This window comes from Arachis hypogaea, chromosome 16, assembly GCF_003086295.3.
Source record: "Arachis hypogaea cultivar Tifrunner chromosome 16, arahy.Tifrunner.gnm2.J5K5, whole genome shotgun sequence".
NCBI classification, from domain to species: domain Eukaryota; kingdom Viridiplantae; phylum Streptophyta; class Magnoliopsida; order Fabales; family Fabaceae; genus Arachis; species Arachis hypogaea.
In genome coordinates this window covers 49870082-49886294 of record NC_092051.1, presented here as the reverse complement: position 1 = coordinate 49886294, position 16213 = coordinate 49870082, and the positions used below count along the sequence as shown (strand labels likewise).

Here is a 16213-nt window from a genome sequence, read left to right as displayed (position 1 = left end):
ACATAATTAGGAAGGCAAATGTAAAACCATGCAAATAGTATGAATAAGTGGGTAAAGAGTTGATAAAACCCACTCAATTGAGCACAAGATAAACCATAAAATAGTGGTTTATCAATTACCTTTAAATCTCATGCGTCCATCAAACATTAGAATGGACGAATGAGATTACGTCATGAATAACTTATAAATATTTACAAGTAGGCCACAACAGAAAGTTTGAATTACAATAAACTTCAAACTTTTAGGGTTAACATTGTTTCTTTTAGGTAGGGTAGGGTAGGGTACGGGTTTAGGGTATACCCTGCGGCACCCTACCCGCACCTCTGATATATTATATAATTATATGTAAAAGTTATATATGTAGTGAAGATAGTGAGTCTTATACTCACAATCTTTCTCTTATAAAAACTTGAAATAATCACTAAACTAGTTGATGATCATATTATTTGTAATTTTATGTTGGATTTCTTTAAGATTTTATTGTTTTTAATTTTAATTTGAACATAATTTTTTGTTTTCCATTTTATTAATTTGTATGAAATTTAGAATGGTTGAATTTTATATTTGTTTGAAAAATTTTTTGTTTCTGCGGGTACGGTCGGGTAGGGTAAGGTTTAGAACTTTAGGGTGCGGATAGGGTTAGGGTTGAGAGATTCTCAACTCGCAGGTAGAGTTGGGTAGAGTTTTAAGAAAGTTTTCAACCCGCGGGTAGGGTTAGGGTAGAGTATAAACCCTACCCTACCCTACTCATTGCTAGCACTGATTATAGTTCAGGTTCCATGATTGACGGCCCAAAGGGTATGGCCTTAATAGTACTTCATTTAGGATTTAGAGTTTAGCGTTTACGGTTTAGGGTTTAGTGTTTAGTGTTTAAGATTTAGGGTTTACGGTCTAGGGTTTAGGGTTTAGGGACTTAGTGATAGGGGTGGCAAAACGGGTCGAGCCCGTCGGGCCGATCCGCTAAACCCGCTAAAAAGGTGGGTCGGGCTAGGATTTGGAGCCTGCCAAATTAAAAAAATCCGCCAAACCCGCACCGCCAAATTGGCAGGTTTTGGCGGGGTGGGGCGGGCCGGTCCGCCGGGCCGAAGATTTTTATTTTATTTTATTTTTTATTAAATAAAAGAGTGATTACTATTATAAAATTAATAATTATAGAATTTTTAAACACTTTTTTTCATTTTTTGTTTTTATTCTTCTTTTAGTTATTAACTTTATTTATTTTATTTTACAATTTCGTATATATGCTCAAATTATGTGACTTATTTTTTAAAATAAAGATGATTCTATTGACAAATATTATTTTGAACAATTTTATTGAAGTTAAAAATTAAAAAAATAATAAAAAATTATATTATAATTTGACTATTTTTTATTTGTATTTGATTTTTTAATTATTATTTTTTGGTTAATTTTAATGAATTTTATTTAAAAAAAAAAAAGAAGCGGGCTAGCCCGCCAATCCGCCATAAAGCGGAGCAAGCTAGCATTTTGAACCCATTTTAGTTGGTGGGGCGGGGCGGGTTGGGGCAGGCTGGCCCGCTTTGCCACCCCTACTTAGTGATTAAGGTTTAGGGTTTAGAGTTTTTGGCCACATAGGATAGATGCAGGTGTCTAGGGTTAATGCCTATCAACCAAAAAATCCTGGGGTTTAGGGCTGACGGTTTAGGTTTCAGTCTTAGTGTTGTTTTCTTCCAGTTTCTAGTGTTTAGTCTTCATGGATTACGCCTAAGGGTGTGGTTACTAATATTCGGGTTTCATAGTTAAGGCATCCGATGGTTTGGGTTCAGGGTGTTGTTTAGTGTGTGTCAGTATATTAGAGTCTCTAATTTTGTTATTATTTCGAAATTATAAACTACTTATGTTTTATGATTTCATCCGTCTCTATGATACATAAATTGTTGTTTCCATTAACCCTAAATCCTAAACCCATACAAATACTCCTGTCTCACGTTCACTATTATTTTAATAGCAAGCCTCTCTCGTTAGTAGGGTCGCACATGGATCGGATAATATCTGCGGTAATTATCAGCATCCGATCTGAATTTTGCGGATATTATCCGATCCGCACTATTGTTGGATCGGATTGCGAATTTGGCAGTATATTCGCGGATCCGATCCGCAAAGCCGCATATCCGCACATCACATATAAATAACATAGTTTAATAAAATAAACCCTAATATGATATGAATTTTAGTGTGTTAATTTATGAATTTTATGATATTTTGTTTTTAATTTTTTATGTTGTACTTCAATTTAGAATAATTAAACTTAAATCTTGTGTTATTTTTTTGTTATTCAAGAGAACTTTAGGCTATATCTAATCCGATCCGATCCGTGTGCAGCCCTGCTCGTTAGTGATTATATTGAAACTTATATTTCGATACATAAAAGCTCTTCGTATTGATAGTATATCTAATACTAAATAGAATAAAATATTAAAGTATTAGATAATGTAATATAATTTATGGTATCCTAAATAATATTATTATATACATGTGTCTTTACATCCGGGCCGGCTCTCATGCCATGACAATTGAGAAAAAAAACAACCAGAAACGATCCTGGTGGTTCTCATCTTCTTGGACTTCCCCTGGCCCATGACCCAGTAAAAATTAGATGAAGGACACGCTGGAAGTTTCCTTTGTATAAACCGGCTGAAAAATACTTGCGGCCTTCATTCGAAACCATAACACGCTTACCCCTTCGTCATTTTGCCTCCTACCACCAACCCCTCTACCGGAAGACTCCCGCACGAAGTTTCCTCAGTCCAGACACAACCACCAAGACAATCCAGGTAACCCGTCCCGAATCCCTTACTCCGCTTCGATTTAGACCGTCTGTTGGTTGCTTCACAGAATCCCGCTATTTGACTGTGTGAAACTAATATCATCAACCACTGAATCCGTCGGTACATGTTGCATTTTTTTCTGCAAAAAAAAAATTATTATTATTATTATGTTTCCTTGCATCGTCACTCTTGTTATATGGAGCTTTTGCTTCGATGGTAGGGAAAACCCTAACCAGTCTCATTGGAGGTATTCCTTCCTAGGTGTGCATTATTTGCTGAACCCTTGCCTTGCCTCCACTATCTTGCGCTAGCTACCTTCTCTGCATGTTTCATCTAACTTGCAATCATGACGGTTTTTATCATTCCTTAGCCCCATGGCCAGCCTGCCTGTTTGCTTTACTTCGCGACTCTTGTGTAGAACCACTGAGTTGCACTAGCAGAAAAATGACTTTTTCTGGAACCCCTTGATTTATGCTTCAAAGCTTTTGCACATGTTTCTGTTGTTCGCTTCCATTTTTCCCCTTCTTAGATGAAACCCTAAACTCTAACGATATTTTCGGTTCCTTCAATTTTTTGTCGCGTGCTGTGACAGTGTTTATCTATTTGAAAATTCAATAACGGGGCTCTACTATTGTGTGTTGTTGTTTGATATACTATTTCATCCCATCTACGTTATGACTCTCAAGGCTGTTATTTGTTCTGTAATAGGTGAACATGTCTTCATCCAGGAATAAGGGCAAGCAACCTGCAACAGACGTTCAACGAAACCAGCAACACCTGCTACTGCATTTTCTGAAGCCAATAATAAGGCCCGCATGCTTCAAACTGGTAAGCCACCTCCCCTGACACGTACATCACAAGACACCCAATGTTATTACTTCCTGAATGATCAATGTGTTGACCAACACTTGCCTGTTCTTTCGCAGGCCCTCCCAATCGGTCCAGACAAACTCCCAAGCCGGACCCCCTACGTAACCCTGGTGGTCCCTGACGGCAGGGGTATCGGTAGGGGCGGCAATGGGTAGGGTAGGGTAGGGTTTGGATCCAACCCTAACCCTACCCGCGGGTTCAGATTTTTATATAAACTCAACCCTACCCTACCCGCGGGTTGAGAATATTCCAACCCTAACCCTACCCGCTCTTAACCCGCGGGTACCCGACCCTACCCACGGGTTACAAAAAATATACAACATTATTATATAACTTGATGATAATTTAAAATAGAACTGATTTTTATATAAAAAAATTAAATTATCAATTAATAATTTTTTTAGTGGTTAAGGATCTTTTGCATTCAGTGAGAGGTCTTTGATTCAACATCCACTTAAAACATATTTTTATATAAGTATATAACATAAACATATATAGAGTGTGGGTTGGTCGGGTAGGGTTGAGGCTTAACCCGCACCCTACCCGACCCGCACGAGAACTCTACCCGCACCCTACCCTACCCGCTGCGGATCGGGTTGGCAACCCTACCCGATCAGGTGGGGTCGGGTTGGGTACCTGTGGGTAGGGTACATATTGCCACCTCTAGGTATCGGCCATCGGTGCTTCTGGAAATAACAGCAAAATGGTAGCATCGCATTGACCCGTGGTTGGCCAGAGTTCTACCAGACGTACCGAATTAATTTAGACTCCATGCTTCTTTTCAAACACAAGGGCAACTTTGAATTCCAAGTACGTATCTTCGACTTCGGTGGTCGCGAAAACACATACCAGCCCCGACCATCCGAGGAACCGCCATACAAAGCAAAAGGTACTTACCGGCGTGCCCGCTGTATCAACAATCCTTCGTCACACAAGGCGAAAGTGATAGCTGAAATACACAAGACCAAATGGTCATTCCTTGTCATGGACCTCACTAGCCGCGTCTTGTCCTCCCACCTGTTGGTAAGGCACCAATTCATTTTCTTGTACGTGTCTTCGTCAATAAGTTTTTTCTCTATTAATGATCTATTGCTATGCTATAATCAGCCAAATGTCCCTCATTTGAGCCATTTCACTGGTCAGAGACACACACTCATCCTATCACACGGACACATTGAGGTCGAGGCCACCTACACCAAATTTAGTGGCAAGCAAGACGGTAGCTTCGGGGTCATCTCCGGAGGCTAGGCACATTTTGCTAGCCTGTGCAAATTCGAGCCCGGAGGTGTGGGATCTTTGAGGTCATGTCAACTGAGCCAGTCACAGTACTGCAGGTCCGATGGAGCAACGACGCTGCAAGCTCCTGAATCTTGCTATCCTTATGTTGTTAACCAGACTTGTATTTTGTGGATTATCTTTATGTATCACTTTTTGAGAATTTCATTACCTGATGTACTCATTCCTGGGAAAACAATGTACTACGTTTCTTGATACAGTTACTATTAACCACATATCGCAGGGGTGTTGTTTGCGTACAATGTTCATGCCTTCTACTGCGACCTGTTATTGCGTCGCAGCTTGGTCACCCAAACTGAATTCCATTAGCAATGCTTACATTACACTTGCTAGTACTGTTTTACTTCAGTTGGTTGCTCCATTATTAATTCTGTGCATTTTATGTCTTTTAACTTTTGGTGTAAATACAACGACTTAATAAGGACAGATAAATATTTCTCATATACCAAATTAAGGTTAATCTTGAAATCAGTTGCGATTGAATATCACAACATTTGCATCTGCATCAAGAATTTCCAGGTACATGTCCAATTGTCTATATAGAAGTGCTACTTGACCAGTTGTACAGGAGGGTTGGGATAACATTATTAACGTGTGGAACAGTATTCAGCCCTTTTTTTCGACGGGAGTCCAAGTCCATTACGATGATCCAACCCGAATTCAACAACTTCCCCATCCCCACACAAGTTCCTCTCCTCCACGCGGGTCTTGTATCTTCGTTTCCACCTCCATTACCGCTGTCTTACGAACTTCTTCTTCGAAACACCGTTTCACGCGACCGCATCCTCATAGTTTCGCTGTGTCTTCAAAGCGGCTGTGTCCTGTCTCCCAAGATCTGCAACGCTCACTAGGTGCCGTCGCCGCTCTGTATTAGACCGTCAAACACCTCCACCATTCAATCTCCCATCCTCGAACCCTCTCATTGGCATCGAGTTCCATCGATGGGCTTACGGAGCTCTCCCTAAGTGGCCGACGTCGTGCCGATGCCTCACCTCACCAAATCTCCTCTCCATTTCATCACCGCCATGCGAATGATGACTATTAGAACGTCGATGATAATTATGTGTGCTTTTTTGGGGTCTGGGTCTTGTTTCACACGTTTTTTTGGGGGGATAATGGTAGCCCACGATCCAGATATCATAATGAACAAAAAAGTTAACCCATTTCATCCAAAAAACTAATAAACCGAGTCATAAGAGTTAAATGAAACCAAACCAAGTTGAACCGGTTTATAATTTTATCAAACTTTGGATCAAATACATAATTTCCAATGAATCTCGTACCGATGCAATTCTGGCCATTAAAATAGCATCTTTCCATCTGGTCCATCAAGGTTCGGATAATACTTTTCCCACAAAAAACAAAGCCATAAATATATTACTGAATCCAATCATTAGGGAAAAGAAAGGAAATTGAATTTGAACAGAAATTATCCGGAATCTCTCTCCGTTATGATTAGTGAAAGAGAATGAAAGTGAGAAGTGCAAATTATGACTTATGAGGGACTAATACGGAAGCAGTTTATATATGATTTGCTTCGAAGTTAGAATGTCTTGAAAAGGATATTCCCTAATTTCATATCATACGTGCTTTGCTCAAATTCCCAAAAACCGCACACACATGATAACATCACAATTCGCACACAAAACAAAACGTTGGACCGTTCTTGTTATTTCAGTTTCCGTTTTGTGGCTCACACAAACAACCTCCGCCATCCAAATTCCCATGTCCAATTCTTAATTCCAAAAGGGAAAGAAAAGAAGAGAAAAAAAAAAATCTCTCTTTCCCCTAAACCCCTTTTGATTCCAAATTCCAAAAGGGGATAATCATTGTTCACTTCTCAATTCTCAATCACAAGAACGAAGAACACTGCTTTTCATTGACACCTCAGCTTCCCCCGCAGGCTGATCTCGAACTTGCGGGAAAAAGAAAGAAAGGAAGAGAAGATCTCTTTTTGACGAAAACCCTGGTTTGCTTTTCACCAAACAGCTTCAACTTGTAATCTTTTTGGAGTCTCATTTGCTGTAATTTTTGTGTTCAATTGTTCTGTTTTCCTTCTTTTCTCAGGTTTCTGTGTTTGCGGGTCACCATGGAGATCGACAGAGCAATCAGGGAGTGTAGCGATAGAAGGCTTCAAACCAAGTACAATAACGCCACCTATGTTATTCAGAGAGCTTTGGCTTTGTATTCGTAAGTATTTCTATGACTATGAGCTGGGATTTGCTGATTTATTGGGTGGTTGTTATCCTAGACTTAGAGAGCTTGATTTGAGTCTGGGATTGGATTTTATTTATTGGTTGGTTTGTAGTTGTTTTAACTAGAAAGATGAATATACACTCAATGTGGATGGATGTTTGATTCATGTTGGATCTATTTTGTCAAAATTCTTGGGTAATATTGAATTTCCTTCCTCGGTTGTATTGTCCTTTTTGGAAATGATTGGCTGCCTGAAGATAGTCACCGGAATTTCCGTGTTAATGAAAATGTAACCAATGGCTGATGGTGTGCGGACAAGGTTTTGCTAGGTCTATGTTAGTCGAAGAGATTTATCGGTCATGCCTGTATTGAACTATAAAAGAAAATGGTGATCTTAATTTTCAATCTCATCATTGTAATTTTACTGGTGCTGCATGTATTAATGTGTTTCTTCATACAGCATTGAAGAGGTTGCTTTCAGTTTCAATGGTGGAAAGGATTCAACGGTAAGTTTTAACATGTGTATTTTAGTTCTTTTTTTTTAATCATCCATCAGTATTCATGAGCTTGTTAATGTGACAATAAGCTTTGACATGCAGGTTTTGTTACATCTACTTAGGGCGGGCTATTTTTTGCATAAAGGGGGACAAAATAGTGCCAATGGGGATCTGAACGATTTTCCAATTAGAACAATATATTTTGAGACTCCTAGTGCTTTCCCAGAAATTAACTCATTCACTTATGATACAGCTGCCACGTTAGTGAAGCTTTCTCTTCCTTATACTTTTGATTATTCTTTGAATTGTAATTGCAGTGTAGATAACATGGAAAAGAGATATTTTCTTCTTTCTGATAATTTGTTCTTGAGCAGCTATGGTTTGCAAATTGACACCATTTGCACAGATTTTAAATCTGGTTTGGAGGCTTTGCTAAAGGAGAAGCCAATTCGAGCAATTTTCCTTGGAGTTCGAATTGGAGACCCTACTGCGGTATTCCTATTGTTTCACCATGAGAGGGCCTTTTTCAATTGTCTTGTTTTTTTTTTCTCTCTGATTTATTGACTCCTAAACGCGAAAGCCCATTCTGTTATTCTACGTCATAAGATTTTACTCAGATGCTTGACACTTTTTAAAAGCAAAATCTAGAAGCAATTTACAAAAGAGAAAATTTTGCATATACAATCCTTAATCAAAAGCGATGTCTATACTTATCATAGATATACGTTATGAGGAAAAAATTAGTTACATAATAAGTTTCAATGTTCTAAATGTAGCTTATTACATTACATGCCGTTAAAGCTTCAAAATGTTCCCAATGCAGTAGTCGAGTAACATTGTCAGTAATACCATTAATCCCAAAATGCATCTTTTATGCTTTAAACTAACATTTGATTAGCATGGTTTCTGAAAATAGGAATATTGAATATTCTATTTATATGTGCCCTCTAATCTTTCAGGTTGGCCAGGAACAATTCTCCCCTAGTTCACCTGGGTGGCCAGCTTTTATGAGAGTGAATCCCATTTTAGATTGGTCATACAGGTTTGGTCCTTTGTTATAAAGTGTTTCTCTTTACTGCTTAGTTTCTTTTAATTTGAGATTAGTGAACACAATAATGATCTGAAAAACATGGTTCTCTTATAACCACATGTGTGATTGGTGCTAACTTATCGTCTTATCCAATAATCCTTTCATTTAATCATAAAATTCACACTGAAAGTGTCTACCTTCACATACTTATTTATTAGTGGTGGCTGAAATGCATTTGTTCCTGAAACAGTAGTACTAGAGATAGAAGTTAGATATGAAACTTTGTGGCTATTGGTTGTTTGGGCAGTAGTACCACTTATAGTATAGGTGGACCACTTCTTAGGTCTTAGCTATTTCCAAACTTCTTTTTGAGCACTCATTTTCATCTACATATCTAAGCTTTTCCCTTTTGGATACAGCCATACAATATTTCTAGTCAATTCTTGCCTAGTATGTAATTTTTCATAAATCTTTAATGCTGTTGCTTAATCAATGTAGTTCATCCCACTTGGTGGAAGAAAACTTGCTTGTTGCCATAGTTTAATAGTTGTTTTATATAATTTTCCTTCTTTTCAGTATTCAGAACTTTTCAAAGGGTATTTATTTATTTATTTTTAAATCTCAGTTAGTTTTTTAATTTTAACTATGTTTTCCTGAATCCTGAAGATTTTTGACAACTGTCATCATTCATCTTCTAAAGTAGCTTGATACATCAGGGAAATGATTTGATTACCTTCCTTCAACTTTTGCGTTAACTATTGGCACATCACTTGGAAATATATATTGTTTGTTCTTTTCCTTTATTGTTTATGTAGATGCTCTTAGAATGTCATAATATTACTTTCATTATGATATTGACTTGCCTTGTATTTTTATGTAGAGATGTATGGGCCTTCCTTTTAACTTGCAAGGTGAACTATTGCAGCCTTTATGATCAAGGGTAATATTCAGTATATGTGCTGGACCTTCTTTGTTGGATTTGATATACCTGTGTGCCATAGTTTTTCCTTTTTGTTTAACCTGCTTTCCCCCATATTAGCAACATGGAGAATAATTGGATGGTTTCATAAATTTGCTCGATCTTTGACCTAAGGAAACTAAATAAACTTACTGGTCCACCATATTCACATTAAGTTGTTTATGTTCATTCATAGAAATTTGGTGTGACTATTACGTTTTTTGGTTGTGCAGTTATACTTCGATTGGGAGCATATATGACACTGTTCCCAATTCATTATTATCCACCAGTGATTCATCCGATAAATTTAAACCAGCATATTTGCTTGCTGATGGAAGATTAGAGAGGGCAGGGAGGGCTAAAAGGCTATCTTCTTCTAATTGTGGACAACGTCCTGTTGATAGCAATGGCTTGAGTAGCCTAGATTTGCATAAAAACAGTATGCTCACAGCTTCGGTCATTGCTGTGGGAGATGAGTTTCTGTAAGTACTATGCTTTGCAGTGCAATTCTTATTTTCTTATAATCCTTTCTCCAACTATTTTGATGATGTTCTCCATATGTTTACTCTGTTCCATAGCTCAGGTTTGGCACTGTTGAGGATCAGTTGGGACCTAATTTGTGTAGAAAGCTGCATTCTGTTGGTTGGTCTGTGTTGCGACTTTCTGTTGTACACAGCAATGTGAGTTCGTTTCTATATCTGTGCTACTTTATGTATATTAAGTTGCATTCCATCAGAGCCCGAAGATGTTCCTATGAATCTTCGGATAATGAAGCACATGTACATTAATATTATACTTTGATGGGGTTTACGACATATCCTTTTGTACCAGATAGATTCTGTGGCCGAGGAAGTTGAACAAAAGAAATCAAGTGATATGGTATTAAACTACAGCACACAGAGTTACAAGTATTTGATTTCTTGATGATGAAATGGTAGCAATCTGATCTGGTTATTTATTGGGCCTACTTGTAGGTTTTTATATATGGAGGTGTAGGTCCACTGCACTCTGATGTTACCATAGCAGGCATTGCAAAAGCTTTTGGTGTTCGTTTGGTACATTGCTTCTGTCCTTATTTGAGCATATGGTTTTCGGCTTGACGTTACTAAGATGTTTTCTTCATGTCATGTATCCACCCCACATATCGTATTGGTCCTTAACTAGTATGAATTCTTGAAAAATGAAGTTCCGCTTTTGTTAAAGTTTTGGCAAATATGATGGAACAAGGCCTGTATGTGGGTATACAAGCATAGCTGCATCATAACTGCTTCGGGTTTATCATAGTAACTCCATATTGGTTGGTGATTTTCTTGACATAGGCTCCGGATGAAGAATTTGAAGAATATCTACGGCATATTATTGGTGATCAGTGTATTGGTGACCGGAACGAGGTAAAACTAAGTTGAAAAACGATTCACTTCCAACTGATGAGTGATGACAGTTGTAGTATGAAATTTGCTCTGTATTGATTTATATTTTTACTTTCCCCTTTCAGATGGCTCAGTTGCCAGAGGGCATAACTGAGCTACTGCATCATGACAAGTTGTCCGTTCCCTTGGTATGTAACGTCATTTGCCTGAAGTTCTATTTTAGACCTAGGGAAAACTGATAAATGCTTTTATTTGTATTTATTTGTTTTCACTTTTGACATTTACATAATGAAAAAACTGGAAGGAATACTAATTTAAAATGGGTTGAAATAATCTCCATTTCTTGCAGATCAAGTGCCAAAATGTAATAGTTCTTACTGCGACGAATGTTTCGGAGCTGGAAAAGGAATGGAACTGTTTGATTGAATTAACAGAATCGAATGATCTGCTAACATTACTGGAACCTTATGTATCAAAGCAAGTGATGACAAATCTTTCAGATGTATGTTTCTAATTTCATTTCACTAAGCTTGAAGTAGCAATGTCCCACGAATCTGATATTGCGATATCCAAAACTGCAGGTTGAAATCGCTCAACCTCTATCGAAGCTTTGTCTTGAATTTCCAGACCTTCATATAGGTATGACATTTATGAAATGTTGAGATATTTGGCTTCATATGACTCATTATGCATTACTTCTTTCTATATCTAACCAAGTTTTGCCTTTGCAACATGAAGGATGTTACCGTACAGCCAGATATGGATCTCTTGTAGTAAGTCTCAAAGGAAAGGTACAAAGACACTTCCATGTTCTTTTCATCCACCAAAAAAGAGAATGAATTTTGAGTTGTATACTTTTCCCGTGTGAAAGAATTTTATGTAGACATCTAATCATGTATTGTTATATCATTAGAAGTATTTGGCTTAACGCCAATTTCATGACATCTTCAAAAGCATATATTAGAAACTTTGTAGAAACAAATATAGATGTTGAATATAGACTTTTCTAAATTTTGTTACAGGACCAAGAACGACTTGAATTGGCTATGAAATCATTAGAGAAGAAATTTCAACCTGGCACGTTCAAGGAGATGAACTAGGATGTGCAGAATAAAAGATGGAGTGGGAAGAAAATGAAGGGTGCTGCCGTCTTGGTACAAGAAAGAACAATGGTGTGAAAAATAGGTGGTTGAAGCTTCAATGTAGTGCAGATAGATAATGGAAATCACAGTCTAACTCCTTGGACTACTAACTCATTATTATTGAATTATCACAAAATCTATAGTACTAGTTTACAAATATAGACCGGCTTTTTATTGGAAATCCACCAAAAACTTTGAATTTAGGAGTGGTAATGACGTTGACTTTGTTGTTATATCACTGACTCTGATTAATTTGCTGAGTACTTGGCAAGCAGCAAATTGATTTTCTTATATGAACCTCATGAGTATTGGATAATCTTTGGATCCCCCCACCATAAATAAATAGATTAATAAGAGGGGGAAAAATATAAGCTCTCTGCACTTGGTAACTATCGACTATTTGAACCAATTATCAATTATTTGTTGTTTAATATCGACAACCAAAAATAGTGTGTAAAAATATGATTTCCAAATTAGATGATCCGTTATACACAAATAATTATCTTAATGTTCTCAACTAAGGAAAGAAACATTGGGGGGTTCAATTTTCTTGCTAGTGTGTATTATATATATTGTAACTCAAAATCCAACACCAAATATTACTAGTTTTCTTTTAATAAACTTTTTTCTTCTTTCGGTTTGACAAAAACAATTATTAATTTCAATAACAATAATAATAAGTCACCCAAAAAAAAAAAATTATCCACTCTGAAGCATTTTGATGCGCTTTAAGAAAGATCGTTATGGATTTCAAACGAATATGTTTAATAAGTAAAATTAGAAGGAAAAAACTTAATTTATTCTTGAACATAATATTTAATTGTCTTAACTTTTTTATTACTTTGCTCTTAAGAAAATAACAGTTAAATTTGTTAAACAAAAATGAAAATTTGGTACGTCAATTCAATATAAGTATAATCGTAAGATAGTTTACAATATAAATATAAAATAATATAAGACTAATTTATATAACATGAATTGGAATTTTTTTAAATAAATAATTTAATTCTTTTATTTATCGAAATAGATAATTTGAAGATAATTTTACAGTTTTAGGTATTATTACTTATCTCATTTATAGTGTAAATAAACTGACTATGTATGTATCTTGTTTACACTATTTTAAACAAAAAAAAATGGGTACACACGTGACACGTGGAAGACAAGAAACTGCATATATCTCGTTTACACTGTAAACGAGATACATGCATAATCAATTTGTTTACACGGTAAACGACATATAATATGACAAATTAAAAGTAACTATAAAAGGATTTGCAAGTATTAGCATTCCTCACAAATATATCACTTCTTCTTATCCATTTCTCTTCTCTATTCTTTCAATAAGTTTGGTAAAAATGTCTAATGATGAATATATTTTTGTGCGTGTATATCTTAATTGTCACATGAGAAACAGTAATGATAGAGTTATATTTGAGTGTGATAGTCCTATCCTTTTGCGCATTTGTTGATTAAGTACTCTGTCTGAGTTGAAGAGCCTAATATTAACGAATATGGGTGCTACTGGGACAAATGAGGTTGTAAGAGTTACGTTGGCTATAGGTTTATAGAACTGACGAAAAATAGAGTATTTCGGTTTCGTATTTTTTGGCTCGACGGCGATGAGCATGTGCTTATAATATTTGATGTCCATAGGAGAATCATGACCCAACAAGTGATGGAGCTTTCTGCGGAGGTTGGAGACGTAGGTGGTAGTAGTTCTAGATACTCGAATTTTGTCTAAGATGATCCACCTCTTGCACTACCATCTCTGCAATGTGCTAGTCCAATGGAACACATAGACGTGGACAGTGAGGAGTCGAATGAAGAATACGTCACCGATAGCAATGAAAGTGGTTCTTCTGAGGATGAGGAGGAGTTTGTACCAAAGACCCCGTGATGCAGATTTTACAAACCACAAACTACCGGCAAGTGCACCGGATTGTATCAAGTAATACCACGGGAGTGGGTTATCGTTCCTATGAGGATTAACGGATTAAACAAGCAATCATCAATTGATTATTCTAGCCAGACAACCAAAATTTAGGATTTTAGAAAGCTTGGACATAAACAGTGAAGTAAACAAAAGCAAACAGTAAGTATTGAAAGATAATATGATTAAAAGAGTTAAGGTTTAGAGATGTTGAGACTTCCGAACCAATATTTTCGCTTTCCACCGTGATCATGTAAAGATACATCCATGGCAAATCATTAATAATCAAACTCCAATCCCTTGGTAATTTAATTTCTCTTTAACCTAATGAATCGTTAATTCCTTAGTCAATTACTTAAGAAAAGAGTTGAGACATGTTCACTGATTTATATGTCACACAATTCATAAGAATCTCCCCTAGTTGATTCGATGTCACCTATCAAGTCTAATTTCAAAACCTAAGAACTGTAAGAATAAGTTTTCAAGCTTAAATCAATTAATTAACTTTTCCAATAAATTAAAAGAATTCAAGTAAAAAAAGAATTGTTTCCCAACACATTCAAGTCCTTTCGATGAAGAACAAAAACTTTTTCTTAAGAAGATATCAATGCATTAATCAAAGGAAGAAAAACTAGAATATTAGTCCATAGGAATCAACAGAGCTCCTCACCTTAACCAAGGAGATTAGTTGCTCATGTCTTCAGAGAAAACCTTAAAATTATGAAAGATAAAAATGTCCAAGAGGAAAGGCCGTCAGTGACTGATAAACCCCAATTTTTTGGTTTATCTTGCGTTGAATTTAGCAGATTTTATCAACTTATCTCACATTTATTCAATGAAATAGCATGGTTTTGCGAATTTCTCATAATTTGTGCTTAAGATTAAAAACATACTTTTTAGGCTCTTAATTTGCTAAATTTAATTCACTTGGATTCCACTCGATGCCTTGATATATTTGCTTAGTGATTTCAGGCTTAGGAGGCAAGTATTGGATCAAAGAAGTGAAGGAAAAACATACAAAGTGGAGAATTCATGAAAAGTAAGGATTTGGTGAGCGCAAGGCCACGCGTATGCATGCCTCACGCGTACGCATTAAGAAGGAAATTCGCCAGGCCACGCGTACTCATGACATCCCGCGTACGCGTGACACTTGTCGTGTGACCTCATTGAAGGAACACGCTGGGGGCGATTTCTGAGCTCAAAGAGGCCCAAATCCAACTCATTTCTGAAGCTATTTAAGACAGAATTCAAGAGGGAACAAGGGGAGAGCAATTAGGTTTAGTTAAGATCATGCTTTAGATCATGCGTCGACTAAAGCATCGATGCTTGGCAATGGGTAGGGATTTTAGGGCAAGCTTTGTTAAGGTCAGTATAGTCCACGAACATTCTCCACTTCCCGTTTGACTATTTTACCAATACGACGTTGGCTAGCCAGAGTGGGTATTTTACCTCCCTTATGAATCCTGCCTCTAGCAAGGCCTGTACTTGTTCCTCCACGACTTGTGTCTGCTCGAGTCTGAGTTTCCTGTGTTGGACAGGTCGGGAGCCCGGGTATATTGCGAGCTTATGGCACATTAGGTCGGGGTTTATGCTAGGCATGTCGGAAGCTTTCCAGACAAAGAGGTCGGCATTTTCCCTTATTATGTCGATGAGTTGCTTCTTTAGTTTCTCTTTCAAGTTCGCCCCTATGCTTGTCATTTTGTCGGGGGAATTCCCAATTTGGACCTCCTCGGTTTCCCCCTCAGGTCTAGGGTGCAGCTCTTCGTGAAATCGGGGGCCTCCTGATGAAGACCGATTTGCATAGGTTAGGAATTTTAATATCAAAATGGAATTGGCATTGTAAGTATAGTCCTAACTCAACAAATTGGCCATCAATCAATGTTATCACAAATTAAACCAAATATAAATCGAGAGTCTTTCAACCTCGGGTCGTCTTTCCTAGGAGTTGCAATGAAATGTACAATTATTGGCTATGAGAGAGAGAGCATGGGGTTGGATGATAGCAATTGGCAAGAAATGTAAAATGCAAGAAAGCAAATAAACATGTAAGGAATGTAAATGGCAACTCTTGGCAAGAAGTGGGTAATCTAGGTTTCCTATCCTAGTTGTGGACCACAAACTTGGCAATTGTG

At 37.1% G+C, this 16213-nt stretch overlaps 1 protein-coding gene across 1 annotated transcript; it reads left to right on the top strand.

The window, feature by feature from the left end:
- Positions 1-6327: 6327 nt before the first annotated feature.
- Positions 6328-12537, top strand: LOC112754202 (uncharacterized). Its single transcript, XM_025801767.3, has 17 exons — positions 6328-6924; positions 7023-7145; positions 7612-7657; positions 7751-7908; positions 8023-8140; positions 8608-8690; positions 9559-9618; positions 9870-10118; positions 10220-10316; positions 10468-10515; positions 10611-10691; positions 10956-11027; positions 11132-11194; positions 11356-11508; positions 11588-11645; positions 11745-11797; positions 12029-12537. The coding sequence occupies exons 2-17, from the start codon at positions 7045-7047 to the stop codon at positions 12104-12106; spliced, it is 1518 nt and encodes a 505-aa protein (XP_025657552.1). The 5' UTR covers positions 6328-6924; positions 7023-7044; the 3' UTR covers positions 12107-12537.
- Positions 12538-16213: the final 3676 nt, after the last annotated feature.